This window comes from Lethenteron reissneri, chromosome 31 (assembly GCF_015708825.2).
Source record: "Lethenteron reissneri isolate LAM-NWPU_2019-01 chromosome 31, ASM1570882v1, whole genome shotgun sequence".
NCBI lineage: Eukaryota > Metazoa > Chordata > Hyperoartia > Petromyzontiformes > Petromyzontidae > Lethenteron > Lethenteron reissneri.
This window is the reverse complement of record NC_083809.1, coordinates 11,770,432-11,795,592: the sequence shown is the minus strand read 5'-3', so window position 1 is coordinate 11,795,592 and position 25,161 is coordinate 11,770,432. Positions and strand designations below refer to the sequence as shown.

General features: G+C 52.1%; 1 protein-coding gene across 1 annotated transcript in view; it reads right to left on the bottom strand.

Annotated features, from left to right (window-relative positions):
• The window catches only part of LOC133349859 (homeobox protein engrailed-1a-like), a 39,531-nt gene extending 16,136 nt beyond the window's left edge, over positions 1-23,395 (bottom strand). Inside the window, exons 1-2 of the mRNA XM_061563663.1 lie at positions 23,281-23,395; positions 22,741-23,052 (exon numbers count right to left, since the gene is read on the bottom strand). Of these exons, the coding sequence (XP_061419647.1) occupies positions 22,741-23,052; positions 23,281-23,395 (427 nt within the window). The remainder of the gene's footprint in view (positions 1-22,740; positions 23,053-23,280) is intronic.
• Between the last annotated feature and the right edge of the window lie 1,766 nt (positions 23,396-25,161).

Below are 25,161 nucleotides of genomic sequence, written 5' to 3'. Positions count from 1 at the left end.
AATTTAACTGTCTTCCGATGGGGTTGAATGCGGCCCCTGCCACTTTTCAGAGGTTGATGGAGTTGGTATTAACGGGGTTGCAGTGGGAGACATGTCTGATATATTTAGATGATATTATTGTCTTCAGCCGCACATTTGATGAGCATTTACTGCGGTTGGAGGCTGTATTCACCAGAATGCGTTCCGCTAAATTGAAATTCAAGCCAAAGAAATGTCACCTACTGCAACACTCCGTTCGATACTTGGGACATATTGTTAGTGCGGACGGGGTGGCCACGGATCCGGAGAAGACAGCGTGTGTCCGTGATTGGGCAACCCCGGCCACGGTGGGTGATGTGCGTCGGTTTTTGGGGTTCGCCTCGTATTATCGGAGGTTTGTTCCGAATTTTGCTACTATCGCGAGGCCTTTGCATCTCCTTACGGGGAAGGGACACAAATTTGCTTGGGGACCGCCGGAGGAGGCGGCGTTTCGGAGCCTGCGCGATTTATTGGCTACTGCACCGACGTTGGATTATCCGGATTTTGAACATCCTTTCATTCTGGATATGGATGCAAGTGACACTGGTATTGGGGCGGTGTTGTCCCAGTCGAAAGGTGGAGTTGAGCGCGTGGTGGCGTATGGGAGTCGGGTTTTGTCTCCCGCGGAAACCCGCTTCTGCGTCACTCGCAGGGAACTTTTGGCCATTGTTTTTTTTCTCCGCCAATTTCGACTGTATCTGTACGGTCGGTCGTTTATTGTCCGCACGGACCATGCGGCCTTGCAGTATGCTCTTAAGATGGACCAGCCATCCGGACAATTGGCGAGGTGGCTGGACACGCTGCAAGAATTTTCCTTCCAAATTCACCATCGGAAGGGTGTGCGTCACGCTAATGCGGACGCACTTTTCAGGTTGCCGCAACAATCCCCTTGTGCGTGTGCGTCGGGGACGCATAGGTGTGGACCGATTCAGCTCCCCCCTCAGCCTGTCGCGCTGGCGGTTGATGTGCTTGAAACTCCGCTTACACCGGGACCGGTTGATGGGGGACCGGCTGATGGGATTTTGCGTCTCCCGAGGTCTGTGTGGATTCGGGAGCAAATGTTGGACGATTCCTTGGTGACGTTACGAAAGCAAACGGAGAAGGCAAGTAAGGGACTCGGTGCGGGTGGTGTACCGGAAACTGCTCTCCGAGATGGGTTGCTGATGTGGAGGGAAGGGATACAGGAACGCTGGCATCTTGTTGTACCGGCGTCATTGCGGTACGAATTGATTAGGTCTCTGCATTGTGACACACTTTTACATCTGGGGGTGCAGAAAACCCTATTGACGCTGCAGCGAGACTACTATTGGCACGGCATGACGACAGATGTCGTCGGTCACGTTCGCGCGTGTCCCGATTGTGCCTGCCGTAAGCCGCCTAAACATCCATATGTTCCGCCGATACAATCTATTCAAGTATCTCGAGTTAATGAGCTGGTGGCGTTAGATATTTTGGGACCCTTTCCGCCATCCGCTAGGGGAAATAAGTATTTACTGGTGGGGGTGGAGTACCTCTCCCGCTGGCCGATGGCCTGGCCTTTGCCTGACCAGTCAGCGGCGTCTATCACTGACGCCTTTCTATTTGGGTATGTTATGGACAAGGGGGCGCCGGAGAGGCTCCTTACAGATCAAGGCCGTAACTTTTCGTCCAAATTGTTGGGGGAGGTGTGTGCGGCTCTTGGAACTAAAAAGATACGGACATCCCCCTACCACCCACAAACGGATGGTATGGTGGAACGGTTAAATCGGACCCTGTCCGCCATGCTGTGCCATACAGTTGGGGAAAATCAATCTGATTGGGATTTGCATATCCCTGGGGTGCTTTCGGCGTATCGCATGACGCCGCACGCGGCTACTGGATACTCGCCGTTCTTTCTTATGTACGGCCGTGAAAATGTGCCGTCGATTAATGAGCAGTTGGGAATCGGTGCGAGGGGACCTGTTAAGCCTCTTCCTGAGTATATTCAGGACAACGTTCGCCGTGTCACTGAGGCGAGGGAAAGAGCCCGCATGGCTACGGCCAAAGCCCAGGCCAGGAATGAGCGGTGTGCTCGACGTTCAAAGGGGGAGTGCCCCTGGAAAACGGGGGACCTGGCCTGGCTTCATTGCCCACAGGTGCGGCCAGGTACCTCTCCTAAATTACATAAACCATGGCAAGGACCGGTCCGCCTCATTGAGGTTCCCAACCCACAGTCGGCGCGTGTTCGGGTTGGTTCGCGGCGCTGGTTCGTGCATACATCCCGGTTGAAGCCTTACATTGCCCCGCGACCGGATGCATCATCTCCCGAGGTTGCCTTGCCGGGGTCTGTTGCTGCCGACTCGCCCTTGCCTGTGCCTGCTGACCTTGCAAGAGCGCCTGTCGTACCCTTTACAGACAAGCCGGCCGTGACGCCGCAGGAGGGAGGACGTTCCGCTCGTGGGATGCCGACCGGAGCCGCAGAGACTACGGGACCTGCAGCTCTTCCTATCCCTCCACGGACGCGATTACGGGACGTCTCTGAACGCGACCGGGACGGTGGCGGGCCTCCAATGGCGACGGATGAACTTGCTCCTGTGGCCCTTAAAACCCTGCCACGTTCCCGCTCGGCGGGTGGGCTGCCGACCGTCCGGGACGGCCCGGCTACCCGTACTCGCTCGAAATCCCTCACGTTTCGTTAACTTGTGTTGTGTTTTGTTATATTGTTGTTGCATGCTTCGTGTCTTTTTACGTGTTGGTCCTTTACACCCGCATTGCTTGTCAAGTTGTATTTCAGCCGAGGTCGGCTGGATTTTCTCTACGGGGGAGGGTGATGTAATGCGGGCGTAAACGGCCCTCCGGAAGTGACGTCATGAGGGGAGGAGTTAGGTCACGTGGGGGAGAGGGGTTAAGCTATAGAGGGAGGGGAACCGGAAGAGGAAAGGGAGTGACGGGAGACCAGGAACGAGAGAGGCCACGTAGGGCGAAAGCGGAGGGTGGCGAGATCGCCACGGACACGGGGAGCGAGGATCGGCACCGTCGGCCAGCGGTGACCGACCCGAAGCAGCGAGGAGGCTGCAGTCAGCAGCGGGGCTGCATACGGAGTCAGCAGCGGGTCTGTATACGGAGTTAGCAGCCAAGAGAGTCTGCATATAGAGTTAGCAGCGGGGATCTGCACAGGGAGTCAGCAGCGAGTCTGCAGGGAGAGGAAGGAGGCTACAATAGCGATAGCAGCGAGTCTGCAGGGAGAGGAAGGAGGCTACAATAGCGACAGCAGCCGGGGGCTACAAATAGAGTGTCTACAAGAGAGTGCCGTGAGGGAAAAGACAAGAACCCAATAAAGGACACGAAGTCAGAGAGAAGCGTCCGAGTCCTTTATTACATATGTATAAGTAACATATACAAAGACAAAGACTCCCCCTGTAGCCTCAACGGAATGTCGGGGCGAGTGCTATTAGCCAGCGCAGTATGAAGGCCGGCACGGCCACACGAGGGGAGTGGGTGATCAGCACCACGCCCGGCTGCCTTTGTCTCCCCAGTGCTGACGTCATTTACGCACCAGGTACTCATTTTTAAGGCAAAATTCGGTGCGCTGGTGCAGGTTTGTGTGTCCCATCAATCGCGGTTTACCACGCACGCGCGCGTGTGCTGTGTGCGTGTTGTGTTGCGTGCAGTCTGAAGAAGGGCCTTTTGCCCGAAGCGTAGCCTATCGTAAACGCTAAAGGGCACACACACACAGTGTGACTGACGAAAGTGCTCAGTGTGTATATGTGTGTGTATATGTGACCCGTGGCACCTGGGTCTGCCCCGTGACCTCCTGCCAGCGGGCGTTCGACACTTCACGTGGCCTCAAGGTGCACGTGGCCTGGCACAAGCGTCGTGGTGACGTCACAGCCACTTAGTGGCGAATAGCGGTTGTTGTTGTGGCGTGTGTAAATGGTGGTGTAGCGGTTAGCACGTTGCGCAACGAACCCGAGTTCGGCCACAAACACCGGTGACAATTATCTAAACCGGTCCTGGGCCTCCCCTCGGTCGACTCAGCCTCAAATTAGTACCTGCTTCGGGGTGTAAACATCGCCATGAGGGAGACAAAGGCGGCTGGGCGTGGTGTTGGCCATTCACCCCCTCGCGTGCTGTGCAGGCCTTCTTAGGTGCTGCTCGCTAACAGCACTTGCCCCAACAGTCTACTAAGGCTACATGGGAGATCTTTGTCTTTATATTTGTGTCTGTGCGGGCGTCTGAGGTTTTTTCACACAGATGCATATCGTGTACAATGTATACTGCTGTTGTGTACCGCTAGTGTTTTCTGTGTGTAACGCTGTTTTGTAACGCTGTGTAATGCTGTGTAACGCTGTTGTGTTATGTCTGTGCAGTGTGCAACGCTGATGTGTTATGTGTGTACTATGTGTAGTGCGTGAATTAGACGCAGACTTGTACTTGAAGGCAACACTTTTATTTAACACAACGGGTAACTCTTTAACAGGATTGTAACATAGGGTGGTGACCACCATGGCACACTACACTAATATTGCGGCTATTCTATAACCGGACCCAGACAGCCAACGGGCTGCCTGGTCCACACGTCGAGACCGAGGACCGAGGTTCGAGGATGTAGGATGGCGACTTCATTCCCAGGGCTGAACCCTGGTCCCTCCCGGGACCCCGCTTATATCTCCCCTGGCCTGGCTGGCCCCGCCCCTGGCCACGCCTCCCTTCCAGAACCCTCGTGGGGACTCTGGATCCCCACCACGTGATCCTCTCACCCTCGAATGGGGCCCCCCTACTCCCTCTCGTCCGGTCACATGTCCCCTCGGGTTCACCTCCCGGTCACGTCCTGGTGCAACCCCCTTCACGGCAACACCCGTGCTTGCCTCTACAGTACCACCCCACACACGGCACTGTCTCTGCACCGTGGTGGCCCCCTTGAGGCCAACACATCACCCCCTCCCCCCCCTTTGTAAAACACAACCGTCTCGGCTGTCAGAAATCCCGGTGCAAGGTGTGCCTCACAACAATATAACATCAATAAATAACCGGCGGCCGAGCAATAAATACTATACATATACAAACCATATATACAGAGAGAGAGAAAAAAATATAAAGGAGGGAGAGAACAAAAACAACAACACAATAAGAAACGTTGGCAACGTACAGCACCTCAGCTCAGCCCCTCACCCCAAAAGCACGTCCCTGCCCTGTGTGTGACAGCACTCCACAGTACGGAAGGGGACAGGTTCAGCCAATGACCCGATCGATTCCGGAGTGTGCCAAGCAGCAAAAGATGTGGGGATGCTGTACGGTGGAGGGGGGGTTACTTGAATCGGGCAGTCCTTGAACGAGTTCGTGTGGCCGGGCCCCCAGGTGAGGTTGGCCTGGGCTCCCTGGGATACCCGGGGGGAATTCGAACATGACCTAACGAACGCGGCCCCTCCCGAGAAGACACCACCATCGGCAGAGAATGGTTTGGCGCACTCCGGAGTCGATCGGCACGACTACACTACTACACCACGCAGCGTTCGCCCTCCCCCTACCACACACCCCCACCCCTCCCTCGCCCCCCTTGCTCCTCCCCCTTTATTACCTATATAACCTCTCTCTACCACTTCAGCAAAAATATATCTTGCTGTGGTTTTCCCACCTGATGATTGCTTGTGTTGCAATCGAAACGTCGTGATTTAATTGATTTTGTTTTATACCTACGTGACTTTACCGAAAAAACCAAAGAGTAAAGTAGAGAACGGTTGTTCGACAGGCAATCCGCTCCATACTGAGTGTCCGTAGTTGGCTCCTTCGGCGCCGGCGAGGATGTCAAATGATTCGGTCCTGTGGGCGGGACAGACATTCCCTGAGGTACCACCTCAGCAGACGCCATCCCAGCTCATTGGGCACATCTGATACTCCACCCCTGGGACTTGGAGATGAAGGGGGTACTCTCGGAGCAACAAACGGTTTGAGTCGCAACGGGTGTATAAACCAGGACCTCCGAGCAAACAGAATTTTAACACATTGAGGCCTATCGCCCTGTACCAACTGGCACTTGAGGACAGTGCAGCCAGGCCTTGTCACCCGGAGCCCATTTCCTGCCCGACACGTGGAGTCCCCTCAACCTTTCGTTGGCCGATTGTCGTAAGGCAGAGTTATGTCTGGAAGCCTTGCGGGCCTCCGCCACCTGCTGAAGGGTATGGTGCATCTGATCGGACATGATGACCGTAGACTTACATCGCCCCGTCTCAAGTTGGACGTCAATTGGGCGGTTCTGCTCTCTGTCGTACATTAGAAAAAATGGCGAGAACCCAGTAGACGCATGAGGGGCCATTTTGTAGGCAGCGAGCACCCCGGGAAGATGTAAATCCCAATCATCCTGGGACTCGCTGACCTGCTGACTCAGCGTAGAGGTCAGGGTCCTGTGGAGACACTCTACCCATCCCATCGGTCTGGGGGTGGTAGGGCAATGTTCGGACCTTTCTGGTGCCTAATAGATCACACACCTCCTTAAGTAATTTAGAAGAAAAATGTTTGCCCTGATCAGTCAGCAGGTGCTCCGGGGTCCCCTTATCCAACACATCCCCATTGAGGAACGCCCCCGTAATAGCCATCGCTGACTGATTGGGAATTGGCGAGGCCATCGGCCAATGAGAGAAATAATTAATGCCCACTAGCAAGTATTTGTTCCCACGTGGCATGGTTGGAAAGGGTCCGAGGACGTTGAGCATGATGAGCTCGTTAACCTGGGAAACCTGAATAGATTGCAAGGGTGGGCAGCACGTTTTTGGCAGTGGTTTCCACCCAGCGCACTGCGTACACCCTTTCAGGATGTTATACACATCACCCGACATTATGGGCCAAAATAAGTCGAGCCTGAGAGTTGCAAGGGTCTTACAAACGCCCACGTGCATTAGGCGTTCGTGCATCACCACAATTAATTTACCCCTCAGTTCCGTGGAAGCAACAATACTATAGCGGTGCAATCCGCCATCCCAGCGCATCAACAGACCCCCATTTAGAATAAGCGGGGTTACCCCGCGGCGCTCCCCCCCTTCCTTAGCGTCCCCGATGCGATGTCGCAATTTCAATAGGGAGGCATCCTCCAACTGGAGGCGCCCCGATTCAGCATGGGACAACCCGATCATGGAATCGCACGCTACAGGAGCATCTGGACAGTCAGGCGGTGGGACATCCGCCGACACCACAACAGAGGGAGATGACACCTCCGCAGGCGGTTTACAGCAGCCCAATCGCATGAAACACGCGTACCCGTCACTCGACGGTAATTGTGACAATGCATCTGCGTTCAAGTGTTAGACACCCTTCCGGTAGGAAACCATCAACGAGTAGTCCTGCAGGACCTCCAACCATCGGGAAAGCTGGCATCTGTATCAAGAAGAAAGGGCAGTGAAAAATCTGGGTATCTAAGTGGGGGGGCATTTACCAAGCCATCTCGTAGCGCAAGAAACGCTGCCTCCTCCTCATCCCCCCAGTTAAATGTTTGCCCTTTGGCCGTGAGAGCGTGGAGGGGTTTCACAATGGCAGCGAATTGGGGCACAAACCGATGGTAGTAGGACACAAATCCTACAAAACTTCGCACCTCCCCTACAGATTTTGGGGTCGGCCATGTCCGTATGCACGCGGTGTTCTCAGGATCAGTAGATATCCTGTCTCATTCACAATGTGGCCCAAGTATTGCACCGACTTTTGGAATAGGTGGCACTTCTGAGGTTTAAATTTCAAGTTGGCGGTTCGCATTCTCAGGAAGACTGCTCGCAACTGCTGCAGATGTTCTCCAAACGTGCGACCAAAAACAATGATATTGTCCAAGTATATTAAACAGGAGTCCCACTGAAGCCCCAACAAAACCAGCTCCATGAGCCGCTGGAACGTGGCTGGAGCTGAGTGGACCCCCCATCGGAAGCCGGTTGAACTCGAAAAGCCCTAGCGGCATACGAAACGTAGTTTTGGGCCTAGAGCTATCATCTAGTGGGAGTTGTCAAAAACCCGAGAGGAGATCAAGCGTGGAAAAAAACATCGCACCCGATAGAGCATCCAACGAGTCATCCATACGTGGTAGGGGGTATGCGTCCGCCAGAGAGATTTTGTTAAGTCTGCAAAAATCGACGCAGAAGCGCAAACTCCCATCATGCTTCTTAACCAGAATGATGGGAGGGCCCCAGGGGCTATTTAATGGGCCAATGACGTCAGCAGCCAACATGTTGTCGACTGCCTGACGCACATGTACCTTTTTATTGGGGCTTAATCTGTAAGGGTTCTGATGAATTGGGGCCGCATTCCCCGTATCAATGTGGTGGCTCAAAAGGTTAGTATGGCCCACGTTTTTTTTTACTGAAAATGTCAGAAATTTCTAGCAAGAGAGAACGTAACTCAGCCCTCTGCATGTCGGCCAAATTGGGATTCTCGGAGCAGAGATCCTCGACCCACTACTCCCCACCCTCGGGTCCTTCCCCCGGAGTCGACCCAACCTCCACACCCCCAACAATGAGCCCGTTGCTACACGCGGCTAATGCGTGGGCCAGGACAGTGCCTACCTGTATCACGGACGCACCTACCCCCGCATTAAGAACTTGGATGAAGGGCTCCCGATTGTCAGACACGAGCGTTTGCGCACACAGCAAAGTTAGACCCTGGGTTGCTGTTTTTGTGGGGCCTAACAGAATTCCCACGGCGGTGTCTGCCCTATTGAGCTGCTTACACAGTCGCAGGGGCACTGACATGTGTGCACCAGGCGGAATAACAACCGTTCTTCTTACCAGCGCCTGAACCGCAGCGTGTACCGCATGCAACCGGGTGGGAGAGGATAAAAATGCTATACGATGGCCAGAAGGAAATTCAATACAACCTTGGTCAATGAGGATCTTCAGGGGCATCTTAGCCAAAAAATCCACACCGAGTAGATAGGGAACGGCCAAGGATTCCAAAGCGAGAACTGGCCCAGTCAACTGGATATGCCCAGTGCCCACCATCACCAAAATTTTACCCACAATTCCCAATGAGCCGCCATTTGCGGCCAAATAAGGAACACTGACAGGGGACAGGGTTTGAGATTTCAGGGGTAAAATAAACAAAATTGTGGCAGAAATGATGGTAGCGGATGCACCCGTGTCAATTAGCACCGGCACCTCTACCCCTTGAATTGTCCCGATCATGGCCGACGATCCCACCGTTGCAGCAACAATGGGCCACAATGGACCTATTCCGACCACTAAACAGGTCGGAGAGGCCATTCAACACCTGGCAACACTCGACTCTCCCACTGAGCGACCCGACGAGAGCGAACATCGGACAAACACGAACTGACGCCCGAGTGTGATGAGTGAATTGACAGCAGGGGCCGGGTATGAGTTGTGCCACGACTTGCCTGGGAACCTTGCGGAGATGAGGTCGGCTGAGGGGTAGATGATGATGACGGCAATCCGACGTGTCTTCCCCTTGCAGCGTGGCATCCGAGAGAGATGTGACCGGGCAGGCCACAATGGAAGCAGATAACTAGACCACTCTCCGGGCGAGGGAAGGGTCTCTCCTCCCACTTCACTCTGTATCACACGCCAAGCCGGAGGAAGCTTAGGCTTCCTCCGGCTTGGCCTCCTGGAGAGTGTCCGCCAACCTCCTAGCACGTCGTTTAAGGTGTAGGTGCGCCTGGATGCACCACGCGATCCGAAAGGATGACAGATCATCCTCTTCTGTCCCCGGCAAGACGACTTTCAGCACCTGCACTAGCGGAAGCAGCCATTCAAGCACCAACGAATCGACCCCTGTATGGTCCATCTAGAGGTAAGCTGCCTGTGCCAGCGACAGTAGGGCACTGCAGAAAGCGAGGGGCATCTCGGCCTCCCCCTGCTTCCTCGCGATGAACCTGTGTTTAACAGTGGTAGGTGGATCGTAAATAGCCGCCATTTCAGCAAAGGTTCACGGTAATCTGTCCCTTGCAGCCAGTGGAATGGCATAGAATGCCACCAAGGAATCGTCATCAAGAACCATGAGAAGCGCTATCAATGCCTCCGACCAGCCTGCCAGAGCATAGTTGGTCATGAAACGCCACTGAAAAGTCACCCAGTCACCGCCAATGGCCGTAAATTCTAGTAAAAATGGCAGCCTATGCTTGCGTGATGGAAGTTCCAGCAGCGGCGATGGTGGGCTTTCGAGTGTGGTGGGCTCTCCATCCCATCCGAGTTGTAAAATGGTGGACACACGCGTGGACTGTGCGCTTGCCGCTCCGCCCGCGGGTGGTAAAATGGCGGCTGCTCCCTCGGACCGCATGGCCGAAGTCCCCTGCAGGCAGGAACCAGCGGCGATGAAGTCATCGCCCTGCCGCCCAGATGCTCCGACCTCCTCCGGCGAATCCTCCTGCCCCAACTCGGCGACCAACACCACTTTGCAACAGCTCCGCGAGACGTGTGCGGCACATCCAACACTCTTTCCCTGAGAGCGTCGAAGCTGCGGCGCCGTGCTCTCCTTGCTGCTCCGCCAGCTGCGACATCTCGCCAGCTTTGTCCGGAGCAGCCATCGTCGGGGCAGTCTGGGGGATGATTCCCTCATCGTCCTCGTCATCCAAAGAAGTATTGGTAAGTAGCATTCTTCTTGTATACATAACACCTGCCCTAGGATTGTGACTAAGTAAAATTTTACCACTTCTGACGCCAGTTGTAGTGCGTAAATTAGATGCAAACTTGTATTTGGAGGCAACACTTTTATTTAACACAACGGGTAACTCTTTAACAGGATTGTAACATAGGGTGGTGACCACCAGGGCTATTCTATGACCGGAGCCGGACAGCCAATGGGCTGCCTGTTCCACACGTCGAGACCAAGGACCGAGAATCGAGGATTTAGGATGGCGACTTCATTCCCAGGGCTGAACCCTGGTCCCTCCCGGGACCCTGCTTATATCTCCCCTGGCCTGGCTGGCTCCGCCCCTGGCCACGCCTCCCTTCCAGAACCCTCGTGGAAACTCTGGATCCCCACTACGTGATCATCTCACCCCCGACTGGGGCCCCCTTGGGTTCACCTCCCGGTCACGTCCTGGTGCGACCCTCTTCACGGCAACATCCGTGCTCCGCCCCTACAGTACCACCCCACACACGGCACTGTCTCTGACCGTGGTGGCCCCCTTGAGGCCACCACATATGTGTAATGCTGTGTAACGCTGTTTTGTAAAACTGTGTAACGCTGTTGTGTTATGTGTATACTATGTGTAACGCTGTGTAATGCTCTTTTGTAATGCTGTGAAATGCTGTTGTGTTATGTTTGTGCAGGGTGTATTGCTCTTGCGTAACGTTTTGTAACGCTGTTGTGTACCGATATTGTGTACAATCGTAAGCGCAATTCCCTCCCCACGCATCCCAACTCGGTCACGAGCATCACCCATCACCATGCAACGCGACTCGGCAGCTGTCTGCAGATCACAAATAATCATCATCATCGTCGTCGTCACGAAGGGACGTGAGGCGTGACAGTGAGACTAGACGGTGAGACGTGACGGTGAGAAGTGACAGATGAGAGTGAGACGTGAGAGTGAGATGTGATGGTGAGACAAGACGGTGAGACGTGGTGGTGAGGCGTGATGGTGAAACGTGACGGTGAGATGTGAGACGTGATGGTGACACGTGGTGGTGACACGTGACGGGCAGAAGTTAGAGTGAGACGTGAGTTTGAGACGTGAGAGTGAGGCATGACAGTGAGACGTGACGGTGAAACGTGACGGGCAGAAGTTAGAGTGAGACGTGAGTTTGAGACGTGAGAGTGAGGCATGACAGTGAGACGTGACGGTGAAACGTGGCGGTGAGAAGTGAGAGTGAGACGAGATGGTGAGACGTGACGTGAGAAGTAGTTGTGAGATGTGACAGTGAAACAAGACGGTGAGACATGAGAGGGAGATCTGTCGGTGAGACGTGGCGGTCAGACGTGACAGTGACACGTGAGAGTGAGATGTGAGAGTGAGACGTGATGGTGAGATGTGGTGGTGAGACGTCAGAGTGAGACAAGACAGTGAGACGTGAAGATGAGACGTGATGGTGAGATGTGGTGGTGAGACGTGACGGTGAGATGTGAGGGTGAAACCTGAGAGTGAGACGTGATGGTGACACGTGACGGGGATAAGTTAGAGTGAGACGTGAGTTTGAGACGTGAGCGTGAGGCATGACAGTGAGACGTGACGGTGAGACGTGAGATGTGAGAGTGAGACGTCACAGTGATCGTGGGGCGATGACCGCACTATGCTGTTGCATACAATTTGCAATTACACGGGGGGAGCGGTGGCACAGTGGTTAGCGCACTGCGCTAACCGAACGTGGCTACAACAACAAAAACCAGTGTCTCGTGTGAAACTTAACCGCCCCCCCCCCTACCACCCCCCCCACTTCAGAAATATTTAATAGACGACGTTTCGGGAAATGCCTCTACCTCACAGCACATTGTGCAATCGTAAATCAAATTAGCGAATGGGCCATGGAGAAGGGCCGATGCCCTTTTCCATGGTGTGTGTGTTTAGACACACACAAAAAAAGTTCCCCGTATAGCCTGTAACAGACTGTAAGGGCAAGTGCTGTTAGCGAGCACCTATGAAGGCCGGTATCGACGCACACACACACACCCACACACGTGTAATAGTCATTTGCTCTTCCGCACAGGAGCAGGACGTGATGAGGCACAGACCTGGGTCGGTCCGGTTCTCAATTCGCTCTGTTATCCGAATAACAAAACACATTGAACGTATGAACCAGTGACACGGTGTGTCGTGGCCTTAAAAGGACACACATATAGCATGAATCGTCCACTAACTGTAAATTGTATGCGTGAACGTATGTAAGTTGAACTTCTTTCGCACCATACTCAGCCAAGCGTGCTCACATCGGAGGTGGGGTGACGCTGCTGCTTCTTCTGCCTTGGTGCACGCGCAAAAACAATAGACCGCTCAAAAAATAAACTCTCGACACGTTCCGTAAAAGAAACATATATCTACATACAGTAAAGCCTTGGATTGCGAGTAACTTGGTCTGCGAGTGTGTTGCAAGACGAGCACATTTTTTAAATAAATATTAATTTTAAAAAACGAGCGAGGTCTTGCATTACGAGTAGCACGTGTATACGCTTTGTCTGCCGAGCGTCACGTGATCACAACTGATATACGAGTGCCTTGATATACGAGTAGCTTTGGATTACAAGCACGTTTCCGGAACGAATTATGCTCGCAATCCAAGGTTTTACTGTATATATATCTATATCAATTAGACGATGTTTCGGGGGCAATAGCCCTTCTGCCATGCAGCAAGCAGGAGGCGTGCGACGTCGACGCAATGCGTGAATCACCGCGCACCACGTGGGCGGGTCTCTGTGCCACATGGCTCCACGTCGTGGGGCCGGGGCCTCGATTTGACCTCGAACGAGGCTAGCCCTCGCGTCTTCTGCTCGGTTCATGCAACGCGAGGCAATGTTTGGGCCACTGCCCGGTGAACGTCCGAACGTTGGGGAAACGTTGCTTGACGTTGCCAACCAACGTCATTCGTTTTCTGTCGCGTCGTCCGTGTACTGGGTGAAGGTGACCCACGTGACTCATCCGTAAATGAGCGCGAGGTGCGTAAATTATTTGTGTTTATTTAAATGAAATAATATATAACATTAACCAATTACCGATTAGTAAAAGAACTAAATAAAAGGCTTGTTAACAAAAATATTTTTTTAAAGAGCCCTTCACGAACCGGCCCCGCCCAGCGTGGTGACGTATGGTCATTTGATCACCATGATGACCGACACGGCGTGCAGTTGTCATTATCCAGCAGTGGATTGATGAAGGGCGATAACAAAAATACCAATGATGTATATGTGTGTACAGGGTGCTTCAAGAAAATGTTTACATTTCTGAGAATTTGCAACAATTTCACGAGAAATGTGCCTCCGGGCTCCGGAGACCACCTCGATAAGATTTCAGGAATATGTTGACAGTGATGGCGACCAAGTGAAGACTGACTTGTGCAAGTTATTCACGTACATTTGTTATCGTGTTACAGTGTAGAGTATCTGTTCTTTTTAAAACGATAGTACCATATGTGTAAAAATAAATTGAAGCACCCTGTATACGGTATGGTAAATGGTATGACGGGGTTATAACACGCACACACAATGCACACGATGTCACAATATATAACACACACACAATGCACACGATGTCACGATGTATAACACACACACAATGCACACGATGTCACGATGTATAACACACACAGTACACACTGTCACAATGTATAACACACACACACAATACACACGATGTCACAGTGTATAACACACACAGTGCACACGGTGTCACAGTGTATCACACACACACAATACACACGGTGTTACAATGTATAACATACACACAATGCACACGGTGTCACAATGTATAACACACACACAATACACACGGTGTCACAATGTATAACACACACACAGTACACACGGTGTCACAGTGTATCACACACACACAATACACACGATGTTACAGTGTATAACACACACAGTACACACAGTGCCACAATGTATAACACACACACACAATACACACGATGTCACAGTGTATAACACACACACAATACACACGGCGTTAGTGTATAACACACACACACAGTACACACGGTGTCACAATGTATAACACACACACAATACACACGGTGTCACAGTGTATCACACACACACACAATACACACGGTGTCACAGTGTATAACATACACACAATACACACGGTGTCACAATGTATAACACACACACACACAATGCACACGGTGTTACAATGTATAACACACACACACAATACACACGGTGTCACAGTGTATCACACACACACAATACACACGGTGTCACAGTGTATAACACACACACAATACACACGGAGTCACAATGTATAACACACACACACAATGCACACGGTGTTACAATGTATAACACACACACACAATACACACGGTGTCACAGTGTATAACATACACACAATACACACGGTGTCACAATGTATAACACACACACACAATGCACACGGTGTTACAATGTATAACACACACACACAATACACACGGTGTCACAGTGTATAACACACACACAATACACACGGTGTCACAGTGTATAACACACACACAATGCACACGGTGTTACAATGTATAACACACACACACAATACACACGGTGTCACAATGTATAACACACACACAATGCACACGGTGTTACAATGTATAACACACACACAATACACACGGTGTCACAATGTATCACACACACACACAATGCACACGGTGTTACAATGTATAACACACACACACAATACACACGGTGTCACAGTGTATCACACACACACACAATACACACGGTGTCACAGTGTATAACACACACACAATACACACGGTGTCACAATGTATAACACACACACACAATGCACACGGTGTTACAATGTATAACACACACACACAATGCACACGGTGTCACAGTGTATCACACACACACACAATACACACGGTGTCACAGTGTATAACACACACACAATACACACGGTGTCACAATGTATAACACACACAATACACACGGTGTTACAATGTATAACACACACACAATACACACGGTGTCACAATGTATAACACACACACAATACACACGGTGTCACAATGTATAACACACACACAATACACACGGTGTCACAATGTATAACACACACACAATACACACGGTGTCACAATGTATAACACACACACAATACACACGGTGTCACAATGTATAACACACACACAATACACACGGTGTTACAATGTATAACACACACACACAATACACACGGTGTCACAATGTATAACACACACACAATACACACGGTGTTACAATGTATAACACACACACAATACACACGGTGTCACAATGTATAACACACACACAATACACACGGTGTCACAATGTATAACACACACACACAATACACACGGTGTCACTATGTATAACACATACACACACAATACACACGGTGTCACAGTGTATCACACACACACACAATACACACGGTGTCACAGTGTATCACACACACACAATACACACGGTGTCACAATGTATAACACACACAATACACACGATGTTACAATGTATAACACACACACAATACACACGGTGTTCCAATGTATAACACACACACACAATACACACGGTGTTACAATGTATAACACACACAATACACACGGTGTTCCAATGTATAACACACACACAATATACACGGTGTTACAGTGTATAACACACACACAATACACACGGTGTCACAATGTATAACACACACAATACACACGATGTTACAATGTATAACACACACACAATACACACGGTGTTCCAATGTATAACACACACACACAATACACACGGTGTTACAATGTATAACACACACAATACACACGGTGTTCCAATGTATAACACACACACAATATACACGGTGTTACAGTGTATAACACACACAATACACACGATGTTACAATGTATAACACACACAGTACACACGGTGTCACAATGTATAACACACACAAAATACACACGGTGTTACAATGTAGAACATCCGCGCAATGTCGCCTCTGCGATGTACCATGATGCCCATATTTCAGATCCGTTTGCATCCTGTCCCTTTGTAACACGTGTCTGTACGTGTGTGACACGTGTGTTCAAGAGCGCGCACGTGCGAATCCCACCAGGAAACGCTTACCGGGTCGTGAATTTCCGAGCCGCTAACCGGTTCTGCAAAACGGTTACCTGTTTATTTTTTCGGTTTCCGTTCAACAAAGCGTAGTTTGTGGCTATGTATATACATATAGAAGGTACGGTGGGGCTTTCAAATAATGTATATGTAAACAGGCGACGTTTCGGGCACGCCGCCTATTGTATACATGTATTTAATTAAGGTCACACGTAGTTATTGATACGGAGCGTGTTGAGTTGTTGTCTGGGCTTATACACCACGTCACCAAGTAACGTCTCTATTTTATATATATACAACCAAATACAAAAATCCCCCGTATAGCCTTAACACACTGTTGGGGCAAGTGCTGTTAGCGAGCACCTACCAAGGCTGTGGTACTCGTGTCGCCGATTTCGTAGCATAGCGCGCTAACCACTGCGCCACCGCTCCCCCCAAACACATGCATACAAAACTAAAATAAACGAGCACATCACAAATATGTTTCACAAATAATCACAGTAATGTGAAAACAAATTGCATGTAATGTATGTCTATTATCTCAATGTATCTGTGTGTGTCTGATTGTGGTGCGTCATGTATGTATTTGTGTCCGTCTGTCTGCACACTCATCATGTCTGCGTGTTGTGTATGCTGTGTGTATGTACGTGTGTGTGTGTGTTTTATATTGTGTATGTATTTGTGTATGTCTCTGTATGTTGGCCACCCACCCCCTCTTGTGCTCACATAACTTGCCCCTAATAGCTTGTTAAGGCTATTGGGGGGATCTTTGTGCTTGTTACAGAGTATTGATATTAACGCGCGCGCGCGCGTGTGTGTGGTTGTGTAGCGGTTAGCGCGCTGCGCTACGAACCCGTCTCTTCTCCGGCCACTGTGGTCCGGAATTCCACCCTGCTCTCTCCTCTTCCTTGTCCCCTCGTCTGTCCGCTGGTCCCCTCGTGTGCCCGCCTCCCCAGTCCTCTCTTGGTGTGTGTCTCGCTCGGTGTGTCTTTGTGTGTGTGTCTCTCTGTATGTGCGTCTGCCTATGTTGTTTCCTTGTCTATGTTTTTATCATCCATTCTTACCTGATGGTGGCTGCTTGTGTTGCAACCGAAACGTCGTATTCTAGTATTGTTTTATTTGATTTTCTAGGTGACCTTACCGAAAGAACCAAAGAGTAATTTAATTAGATTAATCTCATTCGGAATAGTCCCGAGTAGCTGTACCTGGAATTATCTCTCCATCTCCGAGTTTAAATCTGTCCGTAGGATGACAAACATAGGTGAACAATGCAGGATTATTCTTATTATCATGATTATATAAACTAAAACAACTCTGAACATTTTGTATGTTGCTAGGTAAGGCCCACTGAGCTACGAAAGCTCTTTTTCTGGAAGCGATCTGGCTATCACATGTGACAACTCAACAAAGTGGCTTTTCACGTGGAAATGTGCAACGCTAAAGGTGTCACACACACGTAGTGTGACCGACGAACGCGTGATGTTGATTCTAAATGTGGGGGGCGGGGGGATTGAACCAGAGGACCCGGAGACAAATCCACGCTCTAACGGGGAGAGAGAAAGACACCGAAAGCTCCCAAACATCCAGCAGCGGGCGTCGGGGTCCGCATCGAACCCACGACCGCCTCTATAAAATACCAGGCGAGGTAGTTAACGTCTGGCCACCGTGCATTCTCGTGGCAGTGCCTTATGCCCATAATTCCGAAACCCGCCGGGATACGTCGAGTGAGACGTGGGTCTCTGGGGAAACGTCGTTGCCAGAGTCCGTTCGTGATTTCCCTCGAACTCTCTCGACCTCTTCGCAAAGGCCGCTCAGCAGCGGCTCCAGTGGTCCTCGGTCAATCCACTGCTGGATGAAGTTCCCCTCCCCCCGTCCCCTCTGCCCGTGTGTGGGTATCACGCGTGGGAGGGGGGCGGCAGGGGCGGGGGGGGATCAGCCCGCACGACCGACCAAATTCTGCGTGGCAAAGACTTCATCCAGCAGTGGATGTAACCCAGCAGCAATTCGACTGACAGTCACGATTGTGCCGCGGGTATCTGTTGTATGAGGCGTGATCTGAGTTGCTGTGCAAGTGCCAGCTCCGTCTCGTGGGCGTTTGATTCCGTACGTGCACTGCATATGTGTGTGTGCGTGCGTGCATTATGGGGTCGACTCAGCCTCAAATGAATACATGGTGCAGTGTGTAAACATCCCCACTGGGGAGACAAAGGCTGTCGGGCGTGGTGTTGGCCACCCACCCCCTCGTGTACTGTGCCGGCCTTCATAGCTGCTCGCTAACAGCACTTGCCCCAACAGTCTATTAGGGCTATCCGGGGTATCTTTGTTTGCATGATGGGGAGCGGTGGCGCAATGGTTATCACGCTACGTCACGAACCAAAGTGTCCCAAGTTCTAAATTCTCTGTTTCGCTGTTCGCCTTTTGCCGTTGTCCTCTGGTCTAACGCTGTTTGAGACGAGGCTCTAAAGAAAGCTGTCTCTGGTGTGGACCCATCAGTTTCAAATACAATTTTTTTGTTCGCATCTTCGCCACGAGTATACGTGGTTAACGCAATGCATGATTCCTTGCAAAAGGTTTGCAGCCTTAAATGAGTACCTGGTGCGGAATGCGACCATCAGCACTGGGGAGACAAAGGCGGCCGGGCGTGGTTTCTGTCCATCTACACCCCCTCATCTGCCGTGCCGGCCTTCATAGGTGCTACTCGCTAACAGCACTTGCCCCGACATTCTGTTAAGACTACACGGGGGATCTTTGTCTTGGTTTTTTACGCATATAAAATCATTAACATTGCCATTGACAATGCGAATACGATGATAATAGTATGTATTGCGTGTGTATATTGGGTGTGTGTATTGGGTGTTTATATTGGGTGTGTATATTGGGTGTGTATATTGGGTGTGTATATTGGGTGTGTATGATGAGCACGCCCGGCTCCGCACGCTGCGAAGGGAATTCTGCACAGAGACACACGTGGAGTGTCAAACCTGGGCCTCCGCATCTAACAGAGAAGAATCCTCGCCAATGGACATCCGGCGGTTCACCAGCATTGGGTTCAAGCAGCCTGGCCGTGCTGCTGACGAGACGTTGAATGTGGTAAAAGCCATGCTGCTGGAATACCACACTCCCAAAGGTCGCGTGGCTGGCTGATGGGGATGTGTAATTTTTTTGTGTGTAAAACACATTTATGGGTATAAAATGTGTTTTACACACACATATTTACGTGTAAACACACGCATAACTATATAGAGTATCCATCATAGAAGGCGGTTGTTGGGTTAGATCGCGTAAATATAAATGCGTCGTATTCTTTGGGTCTGTCGGTAAAGTCACGTCGATAGGTTCAAAGAGAATAACAGAAAACGACGACGTTTCGATCGCAACACAAGCGGTCGTCTTCAGGAAGACGACCGTCGTGATTTTTTTGTTATTTTATTTGAACCAATCTACGTGACTTTACAGAGAGACCCAAGAATATAAATTCGTGCAGTCACGAAAGCCTTAAGTCTCAAGACGTAGTCGGCTTTCGCGATAAATATCCACAATGAATGCGTCGTTCAACCCGCCACCACCACCCGACACGGCCAATCAGAAAGGTTTGTCACGTAAACAGAACGCGATCTAACCCAAAAAACATTCATTGTGGAAAATATTTATCGCGAAAGCCGATTACGTCTTGAGACTTAAAGCTTTCGTGACTTCACGAATTAATATTCTTGGGTCATTCGGTATAATCACGTAGATAGGTTCAAAGAAAACAACAAAAAATAACGAAAATACTACGACGCTTGTGTTGGGATCGAAACGTCGTAGTTTTTTGTTATTATTTTTGAACCTATCTACGTAACTTTACCTAAAGACCTAATAATATAACCTACTACGTGTTATATGTATATGTGCAGTATATATGTGGTGTGTATATATGTGCAATTTTCACAGTGCATACATTTGTTCTAAAACGCAGCGCGCGAATCAGTTCGCCGTCGTTGCGAGCGTCGCCACGCGGCGCGGCTTGGTCGACGCGCCGGGCGCTGGCAAACACTGACTTCATCCAGCAGTGGATCGACCCGGGGCTACCGGAGCCTCCGCTGGCTGGGCTAGCGGGCCCCCTTTGTTCAAGGGGAGAGGCTGCGTGGGTCCAGCGCGCGCATCTCGAGGTCAATTCGTGGTCGGGCGTGAGCGAGGTGGTGGTGCTCCATACGGTCCATCAACACGCCGCCCCGTCCTAGGAATGTGGAATTTCCACTGCGGTTGCTGTGCAGGGCTGTGAGCGCGGTGGTTGAGCGCTGATGGCTCGCTCCGACTGCGATGCTGATTGGTGCACGGTGTCTCTAGCTCTCTATCTCTCTCTCTGTAGTCTGAAGAAGGGCCTTTTGCCCGAAACGTCGCCTATTATAAACGCTGAAGGTCACACACACAGTGTCACTGACGAACGTGCTCAGTGTGTATATACATGTGTGTGTGTATATGTGTATATATATGTGTGTGTGTTGAAGTGGTTGTGTAGTGGTTCGCGCTACGCTACGCTACGAACCCGGTGACCCGAGTTCGATTCCCGCTCATGGCCAACACCAGTAACGATTATCTGAACCGGTTCTGGGCCTCCCCTAGGTCGACTCAGCCTCAAATGAGTACCTGGTGCGGTGTGTAAACATCGCCACTGGGGAGACAGAGGCGGCCGGGCGTGGTGCGGGCCACCCACCGCCTCGTGTGCCGTGCCGCCTTCATAGGTGCTCGCTAACAGCACTTGCCCCAACAGTCGGGTCAGGCTATACGGTGGATCTTTGTCTTTGTCGTGTGTGTAAGCCCTGCGTGTGTCTGTGTGTGCGTGCATGGCTGTAAGGCTGTGCGTGTGTGTATCTTCGTCTTCTGTGTATATCTTCAAAGGTGCCCGCGAACAGCCCTTGCCCCAACAGTCGGTTACGGCTATGCAGGGGATATTTGTCTGTGTTGTTGTATATTTGTAGGTATCTTGTATTACATCTGTCCATCTGAATGTATCTGTGTGTATCTATCAGTGTATCTGTGAGTGTATCTGTGAGTGCATCTGTGTGTATCTGTAAGTGCATCTGTGTATACATATGTGTGTATCTGTGTGTATGTCTGTGCGTGTTTATGTCTTGGTATATATGTGTGTGTATCTGTGTATGCATCTGTGTGTATATCTGTGTATATACACAGATACACACATATATCTGCGTGTATGTATGTGCGTGTTTATGTCTTTGTATATGTGTGTGTATCTGTGTGTATCTTAGTGTATATCTGTGAGTGTATATCTGGGGAGCGGTAGTGTAGCGGTTAGCGTGCTGCGCGACGAACCCGACAACCCGAGTTAGATTCCCGTTCACGGCCAACACCAGTAACGATTATCTGAACCGATCCTGTGCCTCCGCTAGGTCGACTCAGCCTCAAAATGAGCACCTGGTGCAGTATTAAAATCTGGAGAGACAAAGGCGGCCGGGCGTGGTGCTGCCACCCACCCCCTCGCGTGCCGTGCCGGCCTTCATAGGTGCTCGCTAACAGCACTTGCCCCAGCAGTCTGTTACAGGCTAGACGGGAGATCTTTGTTCTTTGTTTTGTATATATATCTGTGTGTATCTGTGTATATCTTTGTGTATAGCTCACGGCCAACACCAGCGACGATTATGTGAACCGGTCCCGGGCCTCCCCTAGGTCGACTCAGAATCAAATGAGGACCTGGTGCGGAGTGTAAACATCGCCACTGGGGAGACAAAGGCGGTCGGGCGTGGTGCTGACCACTCACCCCCTCGTGTACCGTTCCGGCCTTCATAGGTGCTCGCTAACAGCACTTGCCCCTACAGTCTGTTAAGGCTATATGGGGGAATCTTTGTATCTTTGTGTATATGTGTGTGTATGTGTGTGTCTGTGTGTGTCTGTGTGTGTGTGTCTGCGTGTCTGCGTGTGTATGCGTCTGTGTGTGTATGTGTGTATCTGTGTGTCTGTGTGTGTGTCTGTGTGTATCTCTGTGTATGTGTGTATCTGTATGTGTATATCTGTATGTGTCTGTGTGTATCCGTGTGTGTATATGTGTGTGTGTGTGTCTGCGTGCCTACCCGAAGACGGTCTGTCCGAGTACCGCGTGCAGTAAACCCACGCGGGCCACATCAGCTGCTGCTGCCGGCGGGCCTCGGCGGCCGCGCCCTCCGCGGCCACCCCTCCCTCCCCCTCCTCGGCTCGCTGCTCCTCGGGTCCCGCCGTGACCCGCTCTGGACAACGGCTCAGCGCAGACCTCTCCTCTTCTTCCCCTTCCTCCTCGACCACAACCACCACCTCCTCCTCCTCCTCCCCCCGTTCCTCTTCATCTCCGTCGTCCTTGCGACCCGAGGACTCTGCCGAAACTCCTCCACCTCCTCCTCCTGCTGCTGCTGCACCCCCCCGTGTCACTCTGCGCTGCCGCGGATGGTGCTGGAGGTGCTGGTGGTGCAGGTGGTGCAGGTGGTTGTGGTGGTTGTGGTGGACTTCGTATGACCGCTGCAGGGAGGAGCCCCCCGTTGATCCGCCGGTTCGCTCCTTACCACCACCACCACCACCACCTGTGAGCTCTGGATAACCACGGCCACCACCGCCACCACCACCGCCACCACCACCACCACCGCCCTCCTTCCTGCGACCAAAGTCTGGCCTGAGGATGTTGTCGATGAAGAAGTAGGTGGTGACGCGGTCGAGTGGCTGAGCGCCCCCCCCGGGCGCGTCCTGCCCCCCCTCCATGAAATGCTTTGTGGGGGGGGGGGCTATAGGGGGGGTGGTGGATGATGAGAGTGGAAAAGGTGGGGGGGGGGCGGAGGTGGGAGGGGCTGTTGGGGGGGGGAGGAAGAGAGGAGCCAGACGAGGTGGTCTCCGACTCGCCTCTTCCCCGAGACTCCTCGCTCGCCTCTGCAGCGACTGGACCCTCCTGCTGCCGCTGCCGTGAGCAGCGGCGAGGACGTGGGGTCCTCCCACCGCCCCCTCCCCCCCAATCCCCCTACAGCCCCTCCCCTCTCACCCCCCTCCATGCTGCCGCGAGCCTCCAACAGCCCCGGCTGCAAGCAGCTCGACACCCACCGCAGCATCCCGAGTCGCAAACCCTCCTTGGCTGAGGGCAGCCGCGCAAGCTGCCATGGATGGAGGCGCTGTTGACTACGTACGGTGCGAGAGAAGTCCAACGCACGCACGCGTGCAGCCCCAGGACTGCCGGGGCCATGGTCCGGCTGACAGCCCGAGCGGCACGCGGGATGACGAGCGGACCCACAGTGGAACAAACACCCGAGACCAACAATCCGGACAACGGTCACATCCCACAATAAACAACAGCCGGACCGCGATCATAAGAATCACACGCACACACATTGAGTGGACCGCCTTCGACACCCTGAACACCACCACCAACCACCATCCAATACCAACAGCAGCCGCTTTCCACGAAGTGACGGTGACGGCACCACGGCGCCTGTGCCAGGCCAGGTGCACGTTGAGGCCACGTGAAGTGACGGAGGCTCGCTGACCAGGAGGTGACGGCACCGACCCCACCATCGCCGCGCTCAGCAGAAAATAACAAAGACAAAGATCCCCCGTGTAGCCTCAACGGACTGTTGGGGTAAGTGCTGTTAGCGAGCACCTACGAAGGCCGGCACGGCACACGAGGGGGTGGGTGGCCAACACCACGCCCGGCCACCTTTGTCTCCCCAGTGGCGATGTTTTCTACACACCGCACCGGGGCACTCATTTGAGGCTAAGTCAACCTAGGGGAGGCCCAGGACCGGTTCAGATATTCGTCACCGGTGTTGGCGGCCGTGAGTGGTAATCCAACTCGGGTCACCGGGTTTCTCGCGCAGCTGTAGCCCTAACCGCTACACCACCGCTCCCCACCATCAGCACCCTCACCACAACCTCGATTACCACCACCACCAACATGATCGCCCCCATAACAACCACCACCACAACGTGGTCACGATCGCTCGGACACCACCACCATCAACACACGTGGACATAGACTGTCGGGGCAAGGGATGTTAGCGAGCGCCTATTAAGGCCTGCACTGTGCAATGGGGGTGGAGTTGAGAGCATCTCGCCCGGCCGCCTTTGTGTCCCCACTGCAGATGTATACGCAGGCAGGGAGGTGACCATTTAAGGATGAGTTCACCTAGGTGGGGGGAGACCCGTTGAGCCGATCACATGGTCGGAATCGAACTCGGGCCGCAAGGTTTCTTAGCGCAGTGCGATAATCACTGCGCCACCGCTCCCCTGAGTGCAACCCCCAGCACCACCACCACCACCACTCACACCACCACCACTCACACCAATACCGACACTGCCACCACCACCACCACTCACACCACCACTCACACCAATACCGACACCACCACCACCACCACCACCACTCACACCACCACTCACACCAATACCGACACCACCACCACCACCACCACCACTCACACCACCACTCACACCAATACCGACACTGCCACCACCACCACCACTCACACCACCACTCACAC